Raw genomic sequence first — 24107 nt, forward strand, 5'->3', positions numbered from 1 at the left:
TCTAGCCAGTATTAACACTTATGGTACACAGTCAGCCTGGATATACTTTCTGTGGCATGACATTTTTATTGGCTGGGAGTCCGTACATGGTAATAATGGCATATATTGATGCAACCTGCATCGACATAATTAGAACAACCAGCATGAATATATTTTTATACTAGCATATCTTGCGTGGAAAGGCAGCATGAAATGTATTGGAAAATGTCCATATGCACAATTTGTGATTTGCAACTATTGGGAATTTCCATGTGCTTCCATACAAAACCAATTGCAAACTGTATGGATTTCTACCCAATTTTGCAAAGAAAGTGCTGTAAAATGCATACTTTTAACCCAATGTTTCAAACATTTTCCTGGGAGAGAGAACCCCCCTCAAGCAACCTTTTTTTGGTTTGGGCTCCCTCACTGTGCTCTGTTGATCCTGCCTAATTGGCACAACCATTTAATCCTCTTAAGTTCAGAAATGTACCAGCCTCCACTGTACATCATTTGTCACTGTGTATGATATGTGTTTTAATGCGCACACAGGGGCAGGGTGCTCCTTAATGATATGATATGGCATTTATAACGTGCCTGTACACAAGTGTTTCTAGGTGTGACAAGGCAAGGAGAGAGAATCAAAAGAGTAGGACAAAACACAGATCTCACTAGGCCTTGTGTCATTCAGATCCTGCAAGAGCAGGGAAAGGGGGAGGGGAGAAGTGCTGAGGGTGGGGTAGGATGCAGAAGTGCAGGAACAAAGGAGAAACAAGAGTGCAGCCAACAGGTGGCAAGTGTGGGTACTCATAAGTGCAGCCAACGGGTGGAGAATAAGAGCAAGAGCGGGGCTGTAGGGTTAGAGATACAGACCACAAGTGCAGGGGAGCCAAGAGGCGGTGCGGGATTGGAACAGGACAGGCAGGAACCTGGGCCCAAATTCAGAGCTTGACCAGGTGACCAGTGCATGGATCAGGCAGGTGATCAGCAAGGGAGAGGAAGAGAGAAGGCAGAAGCAAAGAGACAGGCCTTGAGGTGCTTCCGTAACCAGAGACGGTTCTCCTCAAGTTTCAGCGAGGCAGGGAGGCTGTTTCCAGAGGGAGGCCCCAACCGAAGAAAGAGATCTGCCCTCAACTCTTTGCTTGGAAAAGTGACTGAGCCTCAGATAATTGGAGGTGGCGCAGTGGATAGCTCATGCCATCTTATATATATTTATTCATATGATAAAAAAGTTAGTCTGGCATGAACCTTTCTCCAGTAGAGAAATCTAACTTTGCTCTAGTAGAGCAGGAGTTGTAGTAATAAACCATATTTGGGATCCTGCACACAAACTCAAGGGTAGATTTCTCGAGTCTCCTGTTTGGGGATGTGCCGCTGCTGGCCGAGTGTAAAAAATGGTAAGGGGGCCTCACCAAATGTTTTGCCCCGGGCCTCACCACATCTTCTGACAGCCCTGGATTTCAGAAGTTGAGGTTGTCCTCCAAAGTATTTAAAATTATCTTTTTTTGTAACACTTCCTAAAAACAGAACAGAACTCATCAATGCACGTATCTCATATGTGAAAATGAGATAGAAAAGTACAATGAAAACATACTGAGATGTATTACTAAATTAAACTCACAGACAGGAACAACACTATACAAGCATTGTGATCTTTAACAAACAAATAACTAACTAAAACTGTACAGGTTTTCCACAAACAATATACTAAAACCGCCCGTTTTGAAAAATATGCCATCCTCAAATATATATGGAATCCCTTAATTGGACATGGATGACAACACCGAAAAGATTCTAATTTTTTTTTCCTGCAATACATGGCAATATGGGTGCAACAAAAAAGGTTTCAAGGCCATTTTAGGAAGGAATGTGTTCTTTATCACTGACTTTATTATTTGTTACATAAAATGTGTACTCTATATTATTGAATGTGGATGCGGACTGAAATAAATGTATGAGAACCAACAAAATAGAGCAGGAAGTCCTGGTATAATTCTACGCATCAATAAAATTGGGCGATTAGTTTAATTAGACAGCAAGCCTAGATTCCCAAATATTGCATAATATATGTACACAACAAACTAAAAAGAAATCCATCAGTAAGGTGTATGCTGTTTCAAAGTTGCCTGGGAAATTGCAGAAAACCTGCAGGAAAAAGAGCAATGAGGAACAAATAGATCATAAGGAGTATTACAGAAACTTTATACAGGTGCAAGTGAAATTAGGACGAGGGTGATAATTGCCCTTGTGCAAAAACACATTCTTTCAATGCATTTTTTACACGAGGCAATGTCTGTTCTAATCCTAGTCCTCTGTCCTGGTGCATAAATGCATTGAAAAATATATTGTGTGCTCTAGGACAATTCTTTTCATATAGTTCTCATAGCTTGCAATCATGATTGTATTTTTCTACTTCAAGAACTGTGACAACGGTCTCAATGAGCCACGAGACACTGTAAATATGGTGTCAACATGTATTATAGAATATGTGTGTATACATATATATATAAAGAAGAGACAGTTGGGGCTCCCAGTCTAGGGGTTTACCTCATCATTAAAGGGGGCTCCCACCTCCCTAGCATAGGCTCCCTACTCCCAACAGGTATTATCACAGTACAGATTCTCTATAGCCAGGTGACTCCAATTGTCTAGTTTGTCCCTGTCCTAGCAAGGTCTTAAAGGCTGAAGCCTTGTCTCCCTAATTCCCTCAGGGTCTTCCTAAGTGATGTAAATGGGGTGGTTTGATCCCATGGCTCCTCTCACTATGCCCCTCTCTGGCCTCTTAATCCTATCTCCCACTCTCTCGCTTTCGACACTCTGTCTCCTAACATTATCGCTCCTCTCCCATCTCCCGTCTCTACTCTCCACCACCTCCCTAATCCTGTCCTCCTACTACTGCTCCCGTCTCTACTCCCCTCCAATGACCTCTAGGGATATAGTGCTCTGCTCACTAAGCTACTACCAGGGATGTAGTGCCCTGCTGACTCATGAACACCAAGGGATATAGTGTCCCGCTCACTAAAGTCTTTCTCCAACCCCTCTTCCCCCGTTCCACCTCTAATCCCTCTAATTCTCCTGTCCTTACGTGTCTCTAACATGCATGCACATGCATACAAACAGCTGAAATTGGTACCACACCACCACTCTCTCCAAGCACGACAAAAGTATCCTCCAAGTCCTCCTCCACTTGCTGCACACGCCTCTCTAGCGATTTACAGCCTTCCTCTTCCTGTCCCCTTCCTGTCCAGAAGGTTCCCTCTGCTCCCATTTGATGCTTGAGTCAGCTCTTCTCTGGCCAATCTCCAGTTAAGCTGATACCAACTCTTCTCTTCTCCACCCTATTTAAGCTGGCATTTTCCCAGGCAGTCTTTATAAGGGCCCTTTGCCCCGCCCCCTCTCTAGCCTTCATTTCCTTCCAGCATGCCATGCAGTCTCATGCATCGTTTGCTCTCTGTTTCCCTCTGGAATCAAGTAAGTTATTGTTCATTGCAGTTGTGGAGAGTGTTCCCCGATCTCCCCTACTGCTATGTCACTCGAATTTGGTTCCAACCCTGCCACTGATGCTCCCCTGATCCCCTGTAGCATGCCAGGCCAGCCTGTAGCAGGTGTTTGGGCTCCCATTCGGTTCCTGAACAAGGAAGCCTACCGCATATCCGTTAGGGTGACCATGTCAATTCCTCCTGTTCCAAGCAAGGTCTTAACCATTGAGCTCAGATGCATTTCACTACTTGAAGTGCCAATTATTCTCTGCATGTTGCTGCCTCCGGGGAACCACCTGAAAAAAAAGAGAAGGAGACCTGGCCAAGATAGAAGCAGATATGTATCGGGTTTGAGACCGAGGCACTGATGGGCATTCACGACTCCATGCATACTGCTCCGAAACTCACCCATGCTGCCTCTGAGGGTGATCTGGCTGTGGCGTTGCCTTGCAGGCCACCAACCCCAGGTTGGGTGGGGTTTTTGGTCCCCCACGACCCAGTCATAGAACCAATATTCATTGAGACCAACTTTTTACGAGGCTGATACAATGAGTAGTATTATGTTGGGCAATAATAACATGGTATCATTGCTATATGAGTGCAATTATTATTATTATCATTACAACCTATTTAAATGTGAAGACAGTCACTTTGCAGCCTTGAAATCAGTAGAATGCCATTTCTACCCTTGTCTAATGTGTCATTCCCGTTCAGGAGGGCGGTGGTTAAAGACAGTTTTCTTTCCGAAAATGTGGACTCATTAGTAATAATATAATATGTTATTTATATCACACATAATACCCAAAGGTTTCTAAGCGCCGACCTCGGGATCACACCTGTGTTGCTCCATGTTGTCTTGCTTCCAAGGCGAGCGCGTTGCTCCTGAGCTATCCTTCTGAGACAAAGTAGCGGGTACTTTGATTCTCCCCAACCCGTTCTCTGCCCATTAATCACATTGGTGAGTGCTGATTTACGAAGTTGTGACGTGTCTTATAGTTGGAAATCTCTTTGTCTGTTTATAAGAACAGAATTAATTACGCCCTGATGGTGAGCAGAGGCTTCATGTATCATCTTAAAACACACTTCAAACTTTTTTCTAAAAACAGACAATCCAAAACTCGATGACTGCCAACTAATACCGTATAAATAGTATTGATATTTATAACAACGATATTTAAATCCCGAAATTTTGGGGTTGAGGATTCTCAAGTGACATTTCACACAAATATGTATCTGCTCCCATTTAGAGACTTTTACATCTTGTTATTTGGGTGCACCTTACATCCTGAAGATTGACATGGTTCAATACCCTAAGAAAGTGTCTGGACATGGTGACAAAACCTACGGAAAAGACATAGGTGATCACAATTTCAACAGGATGCAACGCTTTGAAAATGGTGAGCCTCAAGACTGTCCTAAGCAATGTTACGAACTTTGTATATATCTTCCTCTAAATTGTATATATATCCAAGATTGTCCTTAGCTTTGTTACAAACTTTGTATATATCCTCCTCTAATTTGTATATATCCTGAACATAATTGCAACTTTTACTGTATGTCATTTCTCATTTTGAAACCATGTTGAACACCAAGTAAAAGCGCCCAGATACCTCTGGGTTCGCTGCACTATACAAGCAAATAAAACAAACAAACAAACAATTGTGTGACATTAGAGGACAATATTTATGCCTTTTAGAGAAAGCAATGGGTTGTTATTGCAGGATAATGCCTGCCCCAATGAGGGTCATAAATTGGGTGATAGAATTATTACAAGCGATAATGACCTGAATTACTACAAGCAAGATGGTCGCCATGGAAAATGGCCGTGGGCGCTCAAGCAAGAGCGCCTTAGCTATTACCATGGCGCAGTGAGAAGCTGGATTGGAAGCAGGCATCATGACCATGGCACGGGCCAGAGAGAAGGTGAGTCAATTGCAGTCAAAACTCCAGCTGCACCAGTTATATTTTCACGCTAGCCCTGGACTACTGATAGAGTGCATTTTCACAATGCTGGCTTTCGATACTGTAACTGAATCATTTGACAATGCATGGATTCCCCACAACTTTGCTGGACATCACTGTCCCACCCAGTCATTCTCTGCGTGTGCATGACCTAAAGAGAACATAGACACGTATGAACTGGCAGGCATAAGCCGGCCATAGAAGGTGCACATGGTCTGCACATTAAGGTCCCCTCTTACCTGGGGATCCTGGAGTCGGCTCAGGTCTGGGTAAAGGTAGAAGCGGATCCCCTGCAGGGCTCCTGGCAGGGAGACGCCTCTGATTAGCAGCACAATCAGCATGATGTACGGGAAGGTGGCAGTGAAATATACAACCTGGCAGAAAAACGACAATGCACCGAGTGTCAGGACACAAAGGAAAAACACATGTAAGCATGAGACTTAAAATTACATTTCCTCTATGGATGAGAATTAGAGTTAGCATGTGCATTGTGTGGGGTAGCAATTGGCACCCCTATGTTTCAGAATGTGGCCACTGGACACAGCTTTCCAGACCAATGATTTTAACAAGATGGCTACTGACCTGTATTGCTAGTTTAGTGTCTGTTTGCTTGTGGTTGTTATCAAACGCTGGTTAATACCATGCACAGCCTTTGTTTTTTTAAATAAGGTACATTCGCCCATCAGCAGGGTGTTTTCCTGTGATATCATTGCAGGCTCAAGGATCTTCTGATATCTTTCTCAAATTTGGAGCAATATTCCAGCAAACCCAAGACAGATCTTAACACATGCAGGGACTCAGGGTGTTTTCAATTGGCAATAGACTGGATCAAATTGTCTTTGGATTGAACTCGTTCTCACTCAACACATGGCACAAATAGAATAGTCAATTGAGGTAGTGCTACATTCGCACTTACTCAGGCTTAAGGTCACCACAGCATCTCTATGCTTGCAAAGTACAAACCTCCATCACTTGGCACGTACATCAACATTTTCTCCAAAGATGAATAAGTCGTCTTAATAGCAGATTCCCCCCTTAACCTTCCGAAGCAAATTTCACAGATAGCTCAAAGAATACACTAGCTCTCTGAGACAGTTGAGGGGTGTTTGTTGAACTTCAAAGTGCTCTATTATTATTTTATTATTATTAGGGTTTATATTGAGCGCAAACCTAGCTGCAGGAAGCAATGGAGCGGTTTGCAATCATAGCGGGAAGAGCTCAGTGTGGGAAGAAGAGAAAAAGCAGCGTGGTGCTAACAGGGGAAGGTCGGCAATTGGCAGCATGGCAGGGAAGACAGTGGAGAGCAGATCACAGAGTCTCAGGTAGGGTGGGGAGTGCAGGGGGGTTGGACCGAGCGTGAACTGAATAGCTCAGCCCTTTAAGATGAGTAGCAATTACCCTGGAGATGGATGGGGATGCAGATTTTATTCATACATCAATAATCAAAATGACTCAAGTAATTTGGCAAAAGGATAACTGTTTTAATATCAATTGTCTAAAACAGGGAGTTCAACGAACATCAACAAACTCGTTCGATCCTCTTACTCAACATATCTTATAAAAAACAGAAGTTTATATAGTCAAAACCCATCATCAATGACGTTAACCTATGTGTTACTAACGTCATCCTACGTGGCAAACTTCAAAAACCTACGAGTATGGGTGATAGGCTCTCAGTGAACATCTTAGTATATGATCCATGCTAGTATGGGATAATGAGTGAATGTAATTGGCTACTTAACATCAGATGGGGCAACTAAGCCCTTCCTAAAAAATTACCACTGTGAACGTCACTAAATGTACGATGTCCCATTGGTTACGCAAACTATAGGACCCTTAATTACGCGGTCCTCTACAATTGTTTGGCACTCTAACTGCCGTCAGTACTTTTCCACCTACGTCTAGCAGCATGCAGGCTGGCCATCCAGGTGCTGGTGAGCTTGTCTTAACCATAGCTTCCCACCAATTAGCATATCAATCTATCATCCCCTTAGTGGTCCACTGTCAATTTGGCTTTGAAGCTCAGCCTTGAGAGTGTTCTTAGCTCTGAGAAATTCAGGGAGTGAAGACACGCTCTGCCCTCGTGCGTAGGTGTGACCATCTCGTTCATCCAACTTCATCCTTTCACGTGACCGGAGACCATGAAATCGAGCTTCTAGTGCATTTAAAATACTATTTTCTAATGAACCTCTGACGTCTTTTGTTTTGTTCATACCTTCTGAACAGGAGCTCTGTTCGTTCACACGATTTGTATCCAATGTCAGTTTGCTCTGGTTTGATAAGACCTTGGCTTCTTTGGCTCATCCAACTTTACTTTCTGAGATTCATTTTATAATTCAAGCTGCTTTTTAACTGCAACACACTGAACATGAGGCCTTCTTGTTAAAGTCCAAAACTGCTATAATGCATAGTGGAAACATTCTTTCTTTACTTGATTATACATATATTGATTGACAAAAACTTTGTTAAAGGGACGTCATGGTTAAGCTGCACTAATAAAAACCTATACAATTCAATGAAAAAACTTTGTTAAAGGGATGTTATGGTTAAGTTGCACTAATAAAAACCTATGAAATTCATCTGCTTGCGTTTCTGCTGCGACTGTACACGTGTAAAATGACTTGATATCTCCATCAGTTCTGTGGCATAAATTTATTCACCTTGATCCCAAGCTGTCACTTATCCTTGATACTTTTTTGATGTCTTATAGAATATCTTCATTCTCTTGTCTCTGCATGTTCTATGTACGTCAACTTGACTCTGTGTGACGTCACTATTCGTCTTTGCCGTTTATTTGCTCTGCTTCTTCAGGAATCTCATTTAAACGACTATCTTATTTCTTTGTGTGCAGGTATGGTCTTCTCAATGGGAATCTTGCTTCTAGGATTCTTAGGTATTGGTATTCTTAAAGTTACTGCGCGGTTTTCATACTCTGGCTCCCAACATATAGGCAATATGGACGAAACAGTTGAGGTGGGGGTATTCGCTCCTCCTCTTCAAGGTGTTAAGGAGGAGCCATTCCTTGAAGAGGAAGGTCTTGAGCTCTTTCCTGAACTGTAGAAGTGATGGAGCAAGTCTGATAATGATGGTAAGGAGGTTCTAGAGTCTTGGAGAGTAGACAGAGAAGGCCTGTCTTCTGGTTCTTTCCTTCCTGCACTGTCGTAATTCAAGTCAGCACATGTCCTTACTTCTCGTGGTTCGCAGGCCTCCAGAGATGCTGAGTTTTTCAGTGAGGTAGCTTGGGGACTTCAGGATGACAGCCTTGCAGATGATGCAACAGGATTTGAAGATGATATGGGTTTGCAGTGGGAGCCAGTGCAGTTCGATGAGGGTTAGTTATTGGAAGGCCTTCCAAAAGGGCACTACCATCATCCAGGTGGGAGAGGACCAAGGCTTGGACAGCGGGCCGTCACTCCCTCTCCCATCATGCTAAGACCCTCCTCACTAACCCAAGCATTCCCTAAACCCAGGTTAGTGCTACCGAATATTGACCCCTACAGTCTAAAACTTCCTTATACTACAATGGATTCCTAAATGTCGCCTGACTAGACTCCCACAAGGACTTCCAAACTGCCCCTACCCTATCCAATTGTTAGTGTTCTAAAGGTTTGGAAATTGTGCCTTTCAGACACCCTGTAAGATTCTGTTACCTTTCATTCTCATTCGCTCTTCGCCTTTACTCTCTCCCCACCACTGTCTTCCAACTTCTTTCACACTTTCTAGGTGCCGCCTCCATGCTTTGATGTTATTCCTCCTTCCTACTAACTACTGCTCCCTCCTCCAGACTCTAACTTCCTCCTTTACAATATAACTCCCTCCTCCAGACTATTAATCCCTCCTCCACACATCTACTACTGCTTCTCGGTGGGCGCCCCAACTGCTCAGCACCATTTATTTCCCTTATGAGAGACCTATTGTAGTTTCAAACAACATTGCACAACGTGTCGTTTGCGCCCGCACTTGGAGTTAGCAAGGGGGCTAGCACTGCTGCCCCAATAGCAATATTGCTCCCCCCTCCCATTTGGGCAGGTCTTGAGGAATACCTCTGTGGGTGGACAGTCCAGTTTCCACATCTTCTGCAGGTTCTCGTGGAAAGCTTGCTGTCGACATCTCCCATCGCAGGCAGTTGGCCATCAGCATTTCTGACTTTATTTAATGCACCCATTTTTTTTTATATCTTTTCGACTTCCTCTTTTTCCCTTCCAAATACATATACACATTTCAACAGGTGCTCCACTTTTTTGGCAAGTGTAATTACCTCACCGAGGGTGAAATGTTTTGTTTATCACAATTTCTTCTTGTATCTGATCACTTTTGCATTTTATTAGAAAAGGGTCACAGAGGCATTTGTCGAGGTTTTGTTTGAAGTCACATGTTGTTGCCAACCTTCGGCGGCGAGCAATGACACATTGCTCTACATGTTCATCTTCCTTCTGATGTCTCTTACTGAACCAAAATCTCTCCAGAACCAAATGACCTTTCAGATTGTCGAGCAGGTTCACATTTCTTATGCATTTCTGGTATTTATTTATTTGTTCAACGTGCTAATTCCTGAGATCTATTATTGCTTTTAAATCTTTCCTCTCTTCATTGCCTAGAAAATGAAGCAATACAGATGTTTTTCTTTTAGCAAGAAATGTTGCGCAATAGAGTGCAAAAATAGATTCCTCAAAACCTTCTTTCATTTAGGACCATTTTCTTCATGGCTCACCTGGTGTCGGGAGGACGGAAGGGGATCCTGATATGTTTTGTGCAGATTGTATTATTGGTACTGATCACCCAATCACATCAACAATGAGGATAGATGAAAGAAATGTCCAGGGTGCATGTGCTTCCTTGAATATTATTTATTAAGCAAAAGAAATTAAGTATGCACGTGTTTCTTGGCTGTAATATAATGGTAGGCCACTGGGTGGTGCTAGAGCTCAGTTTGCATTCATTGAAGGTTATGCAACTGTGCTCACTGTTTTGACGAGAGCCTTTTGGCGCTGGATGTTTTGGCGCACCACTGTGGCCGCTGACATTTAGCAGCTGTGCCCAAATGGCTTTCGCAGCAAATGTACTCATACATTTGATATAAAATAAACCCTGCTAACACAATACTAAAACCTCATTTTTCCACAAACTCTTCTACAGAAACTCAGACGACCACATCTCTGCACAGCAAACTGCACATACTCCATCACACTGCAACAACATACAAACAACACATAAACATGCACAACAGCACATGGGAATCGCTCAGACTCGAAATTCGCACCTAAGCTCAGAGAACGGCGCAAACCGAACTGAAGCTGCCAACAGAACATCATATCTCCCTTTCCTATTCCCACACTCACCCTACTAACCACTCCCGCAGCCTCCCTGTTTCACACCACCCTTTTTCAGATCCGCCAGAGTGCCATGGGACCACTTCGGTGGTGACAGTGTGCAGTACCTTTAACATTAACATATATTTAAAAAGAAAACATACAACTGCGTGGCAATTGAACCGGGTCACCACAGCCTTCAAGGCATGGCACTTAGCCACATGACCAAACGGAATGTATGGTTGGATGGCAAAATGTTCATACATAACCTACCATTATACATATATGTATGGTTGCAGGGTAAATATAAATTGTGCATATTACAACTATGTTCTTCCTTTGGTCAATTGCCCAATGTGCTTTTTTTAATATACCAGGATTATGCCTATTTGGCTGTTGCCGTAGATGCGTGAGCTCGGCTTGCCATGGCCAACAGGGCATGTCAACAAGGGATGTGCTCCAAAGTAGCCGCGTCATAACGGCCGTAGTCAAAGCAGATTCGTTCCTAAAACATTGCTGTGGCTTAGCTGATTGAGATCACAGAAATGCAGGAAGTGAATTTTGTTGCTGCCTCCTTGGAGCTGCCTTTTTTTGATAGGCCGAATGGTAATTACACATAATATAGGGCAGCAGACGGAATGAAACACCACTGCATGGAGCTCCGCCCATTGGCAAGAGTGTGGCAGGAGCCGACTGCTGCAGGGGTGTGATTGTTCTCCAGATTTTATCCGACTGAAGAAGAAAGAATAAGAAAAAATCCAACAACCTCCTGAGTCCCTGGTATCAAGAATCCTGTCACTATTCAGATAGCGCTCACAGTTCACATCCTCTCTAGAGAAGGGGAACCAGAGTAATTTAGTGGCACACCTTCCTGCAATCCCGACCCCCCCTTCAATTGAGGGTATGGATATACCTGTAAACATTGTGGGCATGTGTGTGCATCTGTCTGTTTAGCCCTATGTAACTGCATACCTGTTGTCTGTGTTGTTCCCAGTCCATGTGTGTTAGAAAAGATTTCTCTTGATGCAACTTTTCCTCTGTTGTCTTTGGAGCCCTAAACTTTTTGCATCTGTTACTGTATCCTGCACTGACTTTTTTCAGTGGAGCACAGCCTTCAGTGTCACTCCACTTGGTGTTAGCTCATTGTTATGGGGAAATTGAAACATTCTACCGGCTGTCAGTACTGAGAAACGTTTCTTTTAGTCTTTCGACTTTGTTTCCACTTGTTTTCCCGAGCCCTACCACGTTTACCCCGTTTGGCTAATGACCGTGGCTAGCATCCAACATGGCCATGCAACAAGGTCTTTTGTCTGTTCCTTTGGCCATTTTGCCTCTTGGCCTTGCCCCTGCTTTTCCAGGTGCAGGACTTCCTTATTTTGGCATGCAGTTGCCCGCAAAAGCTACTTCTTTCGTGGGTCTGTGCAGGTCACGTGTGTAGGCACCCAGGTAGTGGGCTGGGACTGTCGGGTCCCAATCCACATTACTGTTGCCAGGGTGTCTGGTGTGCATGAGAGCATGGGGACCCCAGTGGGCCCTGATTGGACCACTGCTGGTGTGCATGCAGGGGGCAGATCTTCTCATTGGTGGGCTGGCTCGAACACTCGTCTGACTTTGGATATGAGGCGCGGGCCCTGCATCCATTCCAGCAGATCAGCAACAGATTCAAATGGATCTGCAGAAGGAACCAAGTATCCTGAAGAACAAAGGATGATCCTGAGATGCACTGATGAGTGCTGGTACTCAAATCCCGTTGTTGTCCCGGTCGAGCCCTGCTTTGTGCTTGATCTCAGAAGACCTGTGACGGTGCTTTGAACCGTTGGAGTAGTGGGACCAATCACTCTCGATGCCTCCTGGTAACCCTGCAAGTAAGCTTTCTCAGAACTGTCCCTGGGACATCCAGTAGACTGACCAGCTGAAACCTTGCATACCACGCAGAAGTGTCACCATTTTGGCCTGAGACTATGGGGAATCCCAGCTTATCCTTCAAAGCATCTGTCTGCCAAATTCGGCTGTCTTAGCACTTTTGAGTCACGGGATAGGATGCTGCATCATAGCGCAAGATTTGGGTCCCCCTACATCACTGTGCGACAGTGACGGACGCTGAAGGCAGTTTTCACAGGCTCCTTCCTGTGTCCTGAGACCTGCTGCATCAGTGTTTTCTTCGTTCTTCATCTGGATCAAGAGTAGCAGAGTAGCAGCTCCTGTCCCTTTCCAGACCTGTGAACAGCAAAGAGGGTAGCTGGTGCACACCAAATGTTTGTTGAAAAGCCTCAAAGTATCAAAGTCAAGCACTGCTGGTTTCAAAAAAATGAAGGTGCAAGGGAGGAATTAAGGCCTTTGCACAAGACCCCACTATACATACGAAAAGAGGAAAAGTATTCACAGTAGGAATCCTCCCGCCCCTTGCACACTATCTGAATCCACCAAAAAAGGCAGTTAATTTTTCATGAAGAGCAATCACAAATTATGTTATGGCTTAACAAGGTATTCATTTGATATAACAATTCAATAAGAAGTCAGTGTACCCAGTTTGTCTAAAACAAGGGTGTTTTAATCAAAAAACAATATAACGATAAGCAAAACACATCCCAAAAGTCCAATATCAATAGCTTGATGCATTTCGAGGTGCTCCCTCTTCATCAGAAGCCTAATCGGACTCTTTTTTCTTCTGCCCGCCCCCACAGTGGCAAAGAAGCAGAACGAACAACCAGGCCACAGACAGAAGGTGCTCAAGGGATGTCCTCAGGTTCAATGCCATGTTTTTGACAATGCTTTCTTCTTACTCTTCTCCTGCATCAATCGGCAGTGATGCACCCTTGTTAATTGTATTTCTGCCATGGCTCCGCTTCCATTCCCACTTGTTTCTTAATTTGCTGTTGCACTGGATCGGGCAGTCCCTGACACAAAATGTGGTAAAATAATGCTACTGTTTTATCCCACGTTGCACGCGCCTCAAGACGGCATCTCTCTTGAATATAAGCAACAGGGTCTTCATCCTCGCCCATTTTGCTAGTCATAATCTCATCCATATCTCATGTATCAGGGTATTGTACTCTGAGAGCCCGAAATAGAGCTGCTTTGCAATTATTAAATGGTGCTCCATCGTGTGTCATGTTTTGTGTTGCCACAATTGCATATCCTGCTCGCTTCCAAATGTCGTCAGCTCTCTCCCCTATAATGGCTGTTAGCAAGTCTTTTATGTCACCTATAGCTAACGTCATTCCTGATGTCATTCTCCCTAACTCATAGATCAATTTTCCTGCACCGAAAGTTAAACTTGATAATTTACATCTTAAATTGTTTTTATCCATGAGTGGTCACAATATATATTGTGGTCATCCTCCCCCTTTCTCTAATAATGGGAAGTGTGAAAATCCTTGTCCATAACATACATCTACTATATTTTGTATTATAATAACTGAGTATGTAACTAAGCAAATCATACCAAGCATTTTTTGTTGGGCCGCACTTCTGTAACCCTCAAGCAAGCCCTCTTACATATCCTTATAGTGCCTCGATGCTTGTGGGCTATAGTGCATGCTACAAATCCAAAATAAATAAATAATCATACCTACCGACACTTCTTGTCTTCCAGGGAGGGCTTGTCTTGCCCATTTGTCTCTGTCCTGGTAGTGTCCTTAATCTGCTTACATAAGGTGGGGATACATCTCCTGCATTGCAGGATCATGCTTGTGGTCGATCAGTATATAGTGTTGATTCTGGTGTTCTTTCTTTGGGGTCTTCTAAATCTGACTATTTTACCCCTTTTTCTACACTCGATCCTTTTGAAAATCTGCGTGTGTTCTCCCTTTGTGCTCTTTTGTTTTCTTCCCTTTTTTCATCTGACATTATTATGCCCCAGTTTGTATGACTGTAATCTTTTTCCGCATCATCAAGATCTAGTCTACTTAAAGACAGAGTTCAATGCTTGTTTGTTATGATTTAGCAGACCTACCTCCAGTTTCCCTCAAAAAAGATGCTTCCACGTTCTCTTGGGTTTTATGCCCTTCTTTACCCCTCCTTTTCCTATATAAATCCCCAATTATTTTCCCTATGTCTTCTGTATCTCACTCATCAGCCCATGTTGGCATTCTTGATATTCCTTGCAGCTCCCTGTGGGGCTGTTGGGACCCTGTCTCTTCCTCAAGTCGTTCTTGTGCTTCGATCGGCACTATGCTTCTATGACACAGATACTCTATCTTGTCATCTTTTAGTCCCCTACTTCTGTTCATTTCTTCTTCCCTTCTCCTTACCTCTCCTAATTCATCTTCCTCTCACCTTCTTTGCAACCTATGTTCTTTCATTCTTTGTGCTGCTACCTCCTCCCATCTCTTCTCATCTAGTCTCTCCTTTTCTTTCCTTGCCTCGTACCTTCTTTGTTCTTCCCTTTGCTTGCATTCTCTTTCTTTCTCTTCTTTATATGTTCTTTCTTCTTCCTTTTCTTCTTTTCCCGCGTTCCTCTCTCGTCTCTTTGTCAAACCCCATCAATACCCTTATCATCCAGCTTGAGTAATATCTGTCCTCCCATCCATTTGTTATGTACTATTGTTATTCCCTTAGCTTTGTCCTTTATTTATTTCTGCTTCCCTGCTTCTTCCTCTATGTCCATATGTCTTGTCTGTCCTTTCTCTCATCACGCTGTTTACTTTCATCACGTGTCGAGATATATTTGCATTCTCTGTTTTTATTTTCTTCCACATTGTCTTCACTGTTATGAGCAGGGCGCTTCTTTGTCAGATTAACATACCACACAATTCCTTTAAAGGATAAAATCCCTTCTCCTCTGTGTCTACGTTTTTGTTTTCTGGAGGGGAAAGGGGAGCCAAAGGTGTTTTATCCTCCCTTTTATGCTGATTAAGCATCCACTCCTACTCCGCTGGATCTTCACTCTGATACATCTTCCATAGCTCGAAAACAGCGAACCTTTTCTGTAACTTCTTTACCTTACATATAGCATGCAAATGCGTGTCATATGTTGCAATACTGTTTATGACAACAAACCCTCCTGAGGCCAGAGTGTCTTATTAGTCATGTCTCGGACCCATTCCGAGGAATATTTCCTTTTCTTAGCTGTGTATCTCCTGCATAAGTGTTGAAGAGGAGTATCCTCATGGTGACAAGTCTATTTCAACTGCCTATACTTATCCAATGTTTTATTCTTATCAAATATGCCACACTGATCAATTTGGGAAGGCACCATCAATTGCTTCTTAATTATCCGAAAATCAAAATATTGTATCTGCTTTTTCAAACTCTACACAACAATGTTCTTTTTTGCTTCTTCATTTAGACATTATATCAATTTTGTAATATCTCATTGTTTTATTGTTGATATTTTAAGAATCTCTTCTTTATTTATTTATTATTTTCCTTTGATTTTTACCCTCCTGATTGACGTCAATCTCTTGATACAAAAATCTTAATAATCTCCTTGATTTTTTACTATTGTTTTATACCTACTATTTTAAACACAACAAAAGCTTTATACTGACACATTTATAACCCCACACATGTGCACTTTTAAATTTTTCTGAATACGCCTTCCTTTACTGTATCTGCTCTCATTTTTACTCCATCTTGGAGCTTGATACGCACGTTTCTTGTTGGCTTTGCCTCAGGAATCTTAACACCCCTATTTGGAGTCTTTTAGTGCATACCCTTCTGTTTCCTTGGAACCGGGAATCGAGGTATCTACTTCTCTTCTTTATAATTCCTAAAAATCCCCTTACTTTCATATGTATATATTATTTACAACACAGTCCCACCCCCTATTTTTGCCACTTTCAATATTCTACTTACGTCGGTGGCTTAGTTCGAGTCCCTCGGCATCGACTCTCCCTCAACTGACCAGTTTGCCTTCCATCCATGGGCACCATCAGGGACCAGACAGGAATTTCGCCAAAGGGGGACCTGCCAAGCGTATCTTTTTACACGTGTTTTGTTGGGCACCATTCTCCACAGGAAGCTCTGCAGTCTTCTGGCTAATGGCGGAAGCAGTCAAAAGTCTGAAGATCCGGATCTGGGCCTGGGTCAATTAGACCTGAACCATCCTCTGCTACCATCATGTGCTCTAGCACCTTGAAGCGTCTCTTGTGCAAGATAGAATTACCAATAAAGATCTCAGACCAAATAACCAGACAGACTCAAAGAATATGGCAAAGTACTACTTTATTCTCAATTTACTAAAGCAGGGTCAACTGGCAGACATCGGACTGATGCTTTCACACTCACTCACAAACTTGATTACACAGAGGTCTTTTAACCCAGTTTGTGTCATCTATGATGTAATCCTACATGGCAAACTGTAAAACTTATTAGCAGGAGGGATTGGTTATGGCAACATATCTACTTATAGAATACATAGAGGTTATTACACCATTGGCTGTCTGTTATCTGTGAGGCACTCCTCAAACTACCTCTAAATACTTATAATACTGATTATAGTGGAGAAAATGGCAGTGAATTGGTCTAGACAACATTGTATAGCAGGTTGCCCCATAGAACCACTGATTGGGTGGCATTCTCACCCAACCTTGGACTTTCAGCTCGGCTAGCAGCGCGAAAGCGAAATGAAACCCAGGTGCTTGAATCATGTCAGATTGCTCCCCACTTTGCCAATTAGTCCATTATCTCTCATCAGTCCGGCCATGAGCAAACGTTTCCATCTGTGGTTGACCTTGTAGCCTGCTCTCTGTTCTGAGACATTCAAGGGAGTGTAAGCACATCACTATCTTTATTCGAGGATTAATGAATAGCCCTTGTTTTCGGATTCTGATTCACATGTGAAGATGTCAAGAATGTGTCCATTTCGACCTCTTATTTACTGCTAATTGACTTCATTATACTGAGTGACATTGCTCTACTTGGCCTCTAGAGACTTGCTTGCTCTACCTTGTATAGGCTTTATATACTTTCAATTGTCCAATAGCTGGCTCTTGCAGATGTTTTCTTTTTCTTTAATCTAAGAAAAATATGTCTCATCCATGGCTTCCACATCTACCTCCCTTTGTGCTTTGCAGCTATTGCTTAAAAATAGCATCCTTGATCCCAAGCCAACATAGACTCCTCTTTGTTTTGCAAACAAATATGTTATTCCAGCATCTCCTGACTCTTTAACCCTGATCTGTTTCTGAGGTAGCTGAATTGAATCTTGCCACAAGCCGGCGTCCATTTTTCAATTATCGCCATCCTAGCCACGTTATATATTCCTCTGTGCCAAGCTCCTATATGTATTTTCTACCTTGCATTACTGCGTATGTACACTTATTGGCCCACAAGTTACTTTGTCTTCTTTTGCATTCATGATTACTTTATCATGTCGTACATGTTTCTCTTGTTACTCCAGTTATGTTGTCTCTCTTAAGTATTTTCATATCGTTTCAGTATGGCTTTGTATATTTGCTTTATGACATCACTCTGCCCTCATCAGGTTTCACTCAGCGCTCCATGATGTCCAATGGTGCATGCTGACATCCTTCCATACGGCATCCTTTCACACCTTCGGTGCAAGGTTACATTTGGTATGGCTGTCGGAGTGTATATCGTCTCTCGTACACTCTATGCGGTATAGGAACAACAAATGGGGTCCCATAAAGACCTCTTCTCCTACTGTTCCAGTATGATGGCAGTGAGAGGGCGCAAGTTAGGGATAATGTGTCCAACTGCTCCTCTACACTATTGTAAAGTGTTCTTTAGATTTTATAAAGTTCTGATGAATATTACTAGCCCAATGTCAGAAACCTCAGTTTGGCACAAAAGGTATTTTCAAGTAGAACAAAAACACCACTACTGGGCCACTGTTACTGGTACAATGTGTGTTATTTCTCTTGGCACATGGTTTATGATGGTACATGCTTACCCCGAGGCGGACTGTGTTTCAGCTGCTTTTACCCAGCTCATAGTTCAGAAGAACTCATACAATTTGGACACATGGCAAAGCGCTACAACCAAATCACTCTCTCTGAAATGCAAATTCCTACGAGCCACTAGATGGCAACACTTACTGTCAGTGAGCATTACCGCTCTGTTTGGTGTACCAGCTTACTGGCACTTTGCCGTTTTTTTCAAACGGGCAATCCATTTTCTGCTCAACAGAAAGGAATTGTCTACATAAAAGGTTGCAACGCATCGAATCAGCCAAAACTAGGGAGATCGATGCCACGGAAAATAAACACTTAACCATGAAGTACAGGATGCACGACGAAAAAGACACACAGGATCACTCTCAGAGAGTCTACAAAGCAACAAAAGGATTTGAAACATCAAAGAAATATCAGAGATCACATTACAATAAGAGCAAAAATGAGCATTACAAAACCAAAAATGACTCATTATTTAATAAAACAACTGAGAAAGAAAAGATGGAAAATTCACAACGGACACCAATCATTGATGGTGCAACAAAAATAACCTGCTCGCAAAGAGTCGGATCAACACTGACGGCTCAATTCAAACAAAACCCAAATACAAGCAGTAAAACAGATATCTGGGCTTGGTTGCCAAAAGCACTAAGTCTGCATCGCAAACAATAGCCACTCCAGCGGGCGAAAGCAGTCATATGTAATGAGACCATGGAAGTTATCAATGATATCAAGTTATGTTCATGGAACACATAAGGCCATACACATCTGACTGCTCCAGGAGGCCCCAATCTCGGAGAGTTTCAAATAATCTGTCTACAGGAAACCTGGCTTCAGCAAACTCCCACACTAGAAGGATATCAGATCATTCTATCCCCAGCCGCAAGAGGAACCGAAGGACGTCCAACATCAGGTCTCCTAATAGCCTGCCGAAATGGTTCTGGAGCCTCCATTGTACAAACGATAATTGCAAATCAATCAATTTTGGCAGTAGAAATTGCCTGGCAAGGCGATGAAAATCATATTATATATAATCATATTATATTATGAATATTATAATTTATTATAATAAATCTTTACTGGAACCCAGCTGCAATAAACGCAAAAAAAGTTCACAGACCTTTGTGAAAGGACAATTGACGCAGTAAGATCTGAGCACGACATAGAGAACATTCTGATATGTGGCGATCTAAATGTCACCCAAATAACCAGTATGAATGCAACGGCAGTACAAAAGGCGTCCGCACACCGTGGCACAATCTGGCGAAAGTTCACTGACTCGCATGATCTATACAACCTGGACGAAGTGTTCGTTGAAACAGATAGAATAGCAACTTGGGAGCGTGCATCCTCGGCCTCCACGATCGATTACATCTATGTATCCAAATCCATGTTGCATTGTCTACAATTCTTTAAAGTGTGGAACACTCCAACTAGCGACCATAACCTGCTTGAAACCGCATGGAACTTCATAACCAAAAAAAACTGTCAAATGAACATACGAATTGAGGCAAACACGAAAGGCACCAGAATCAAACTAAGTACTGCTGAAATTCTCAAAATCACAGCAAAGTACAAGGCCATTACCGTTTCAGCGACATGCCCCGGCATCGACTACCAACCTCTACTGTTGCCGTATATGCAGACATAAAAAAGAAAAGGAAACGCAACAAACCGAAATACTAAACACGCATATAACAAAGTTCTAATTGATAAAAGGCGTGAGTATAGAAGAGCACTTCGAGTAGCCCATAAGCAAATTACCACAGATGGCACATCAGAGATTCAAAGTATCAAAACAAAATACAAAGCCTGGGTAAAATCGTACAGACATAAATTGTATCAAGAGGACGCCGAACAAATAACAAAGGCGCTTATTAACAACAATAGTAGAAATTTTTGGTCCTTAATACACGACGTTGAACAAACGCAGGACAATCAAATTTTAAACATCAGTCAACATACCTGGGAAAGTCACTTCAGCAAAGTCTTTAAATCTGATCTAAATGTAAAACCACAAGCGCAACAATTAAAAGCTGTACAATGGTCGAACCTAGATAGAAAAGAGGACATTATTGACATCATTAAAAAATTGAAAAACTCGCGTGCACCAGGCCCGGATGGCATCAGTAATGTTGAATTAAAAAGTCATCCAGAAGAATGGGCTATCTTGCTAAGCATCATCTTTAAGCGATGCACCGAAACGAGATCAGTCCCACAATCATGGACTAAAGCAATCGTAGTACCGATTTACAAAAAAGGCAGCCTCACGGACCCAATGAACTTTCGACCGATTGCCCTACTAGATGTTATGGGAAAAGTATACGCTTCATTACTCTTGATGAGATTTCAAAGATGGGCGGCCTCTGCAGAATGTAACGATGATATGCAAACAGGGTTCAAGAAACACACAGGCACAACATGCAACATACTAGTGTGTAGTATATTAAAAGCAAAAACCCTAGAAAAGAATCACCGTCTGTTTGCAGCTTATATCAACTTCACTCAGGCCTTTGACAGAGTTGAAAGATCACTCTTGTGGGACAAACTCGAAGCATGGAAATGTCCCCACTCTCTTTCAGAGCCAATTCAAGCATTGCATTATGACACATCCATAAGAGTTAGACTCAGCCGTGAAGGAGATTTATCATCCGAAATAAACACCACACGAGGAGTCAAACAGGGTTGTCCACTGGCGTCAGCTCTTTTCATCACCTACATCGGCGACATTCAAAAAATGGGAATTCAAACACGAGCCTTCCCACCAACACTGGAAACAACGCAAATTGGACACCTGCTTTACGCTGATGACCTAACAATTTTTGACCAGACTGAAATTGGGCTACAGCGCAAACTTGACGCCCTTCTAATCTACGCCAATAGCAATCATTTGGAAATCAACATCAACAAAACAAAAATCATGATTTTCCAATGTCATCCAAAAAAAGAAAACTTTCAGTGGCATTTGGGTAAGACCAGAATTGAGGTGGTTTCAAACTTTAAATATCTAGGAGTAAACATGGACAGTTCCCTCCATGAAACCACAATGCAGCAGGAACTACACACAAAAATGAGTAAACTAGCAGCTCAAGCAAAAAAAATGGACAGTAAATTTGGAAAATTCTCCCTGAAACCAACAATAAACTTTTACAAGATGAAGGTCGTACCCACCATCACTTATGGCATAGAAGCAATGCCGATGATTCCACAAAAAGTTTGGTGCAAATTAGAAGCATATTTCTGGCGTAAAGTCCTTAAACTACCAAATTCGACTCCTGGCGTAGCAATACGACGCGAATTAAGTTTACAATCACTAGAATGTTCTGCAACCTGCAACGCCATCATGTTATATCGCAAATGCAGAATGGACAGTCAAAACAACATTTTTAGCATCATCAAACAAGAAATGAACAATAATACTTGTGATATGGTAACCAACTGGCAAAAGCAAAATCAAACAGTACTGGATGCAATCGTCTCAGACGAAGACGAACTCATCACAAATCCATGTAAAGTGCTAAAGAAAATAAAAGACATGGACTGGGCCAAAACGATTGACGGTACCGCGACATTAAAACTCATCGCTCATTTACCAAGCTTTACTGTAAAAAGAAATGAACTGCAAAACTACATAAAGCAGTTTCCAAACAGGCAAGCAAAGAACTTAATTCTACGAGCAAGGCTTAACCTGTTCAAAACAAATGAAATAAGACATGTTCGAGGGCAAGCACAGTCAAACACTTGCAGATTCTGTTCCAACGACATACAACCTCCAAAGGAGACAATAAGACATCTACTCATGGCATGTACAGCGACTGCAGCAATTAGACAGTGCTATCTGCCAATGATACCGGGTTTCAGCACAATGCCAGAAGAGCAATTGTGGTGGTGCAGACTCATTGGGGGGAAAAAAAACAACGTGGCAAATAGCGACTGCAAAAATGCTAGAATACATTGACACGAATCTACTCAATGTTAACAGCAAGCTATAAAGAATAAAGAATAAGCCCCCGTCTTCTTTCAAAACGGAAAACACAAAGACGAGTTCATCGAAGTTTACTATAAAGCTTCAGTATTGTAAAATCACATTTTGATCAAACAATAAAAAAAAAATAAAAAAATAAAAAAAAAAGGTTGCAGGTGTTACCTAGTACCATCTGAGTCAAAATAAATTGCATGGACACCAGATTGCGGTAGGAGACACAGTGGCAGAAAGGTTCTCGGCTTCACACTGAGGCAATGTGCAAAGGTTCAGTTTGCGAAGAGGTTCGTTCGCGTAATAAACATTTTTTGTGGGTTCAGAAAAAGCAATATCTGCTTGTTTTATTGATGGCTCATGTTGGTGGATGATGTGGAAAGGCATATTAACATTTGGGGGGAAAACAATCCACATATAATATGAGCGCAATATGTAGATGGGTAGAAAATATTCCCCATTGGACTGTAGGAAACTGGCCAGGCCTTCCTAAGACACTGGAGTTTGGTTATTCCTGTAGCCCGATGGCATGGTACAATGGTGTCTGCTGTGTCCAGTGTTCAAAGTCTTTTAGGTACCTCCCTCGATCTGATCATGTGGGTCAAGTGTAGGTTATGCAGGGCCACGTGCGTAAATTCAGGACTCTTTCTGAATCATGCATATTATAAGCTTTGTTACATGTTTTCGACAGCATGGTGATGTCGTTTTCAAAGTTTTGGTCCACAATTTTTGCGAGTAACTTGGTGAACTCTTCATGATATCGGTCTCATATGGATCCCTCTGGGGTTTGGATCTTCTTTTGCTTTTGCCATTACAATTCAGTCTTTTGAGTTGTTAGACAATGGACTTTGCTACTTAGATTCACGCAAATTACTGTGAAACTGAAGATTTCCTAGCATATCCCCTGTTCTTCCAAGATGAAGGGTAAAGTGTTTTCATGGTCTCCCATCAGTGCAATATTGTCATCAGCAAAGACAAGTAACTTGTGCTGACTTTCAGGAGTAAGAAGTATCTTTCCGGCAAATGTCTCTTAATTGGTTTAGTCTGTGAAAATATCAAATTAGCCAAGGCATTTATTTTCTTTATAGGGACAATTCCGCATGCTTTCAGGACACATTTTAGGTTTTCCCACCTAGTTCGAGGAAGCATCTTCTCAGCATTTAAAGTAAAGAGAGTAATGAATAATGGCAGCCTTCTGTCCCTTTTTCTTTCAAATTGATTACTCTTTGCATGTTATCAAGCATTACCGGTTCGCTATCAAATCTGATGGGCCAGGATGCCAAGGCTGGTAGGCTTTGGCTCCTTAGCAAGTTTGCAACAAGGCTGAGGCTAGATTCGCACATGATCAGTGTTAGTTTGTCTCCACTTAGGAACTTGCAGAAACCATAAAAGGCAGAAAGTCACAGTATTTCTTATAGATCAGTATAGAGGACCCCTGCAATCCAGTAGCTTGTTGGCTTCCAGTGCTTTAATTGCAGGGTTGACCTTTTAGGCTTATCAGTGTTGGCCAGCTTTTCCAGGTCTGTACGTGATTAACTAATCT

At 42.3% G+C, this 24107-nt stretch overlaps 1 protein-coding gene across 2 annotated transcripts in view; it reads right to left on the reverse strand.

Moving 5' to 3' along the window:
- The window catches only part of LOC138513606 (sodium- and chloride-dependent GABA transporter 2-like), a 771005-nt gene that overhangs the window by 337969 nt on the left and 408929 nt on the right, over positions 1–24107 (reverse strand). For both annotated transcript variants that reach the window (XM_069628589.1, XM_069628590.1), the window contains exon 7: positions 5660–5794. In XM_069628589.1, coding sequence (XP_069484690.1) covers positions 5660–5794 — 135 coding nt within the window. The remainder of the gene's footprint in view (positions 1–5659; positions 5795–24107) is intronic.

The sequence above is a fragment of the Ambystoma mexicanum genome, chromosome 12, assembly GCF_040938575.1.
Source record: "Ambystoma mexicanum isolate Mex_15411 chromosome 12, UKY_AmexF1_1, whole genome shotgun sequence".
Lineage (NCBI taxonomy): Eukaryota > Metazoa > Chordata > Amphibia > Caudata > Ambystomatidae > Ambystoma > Ambystoma mexicanum.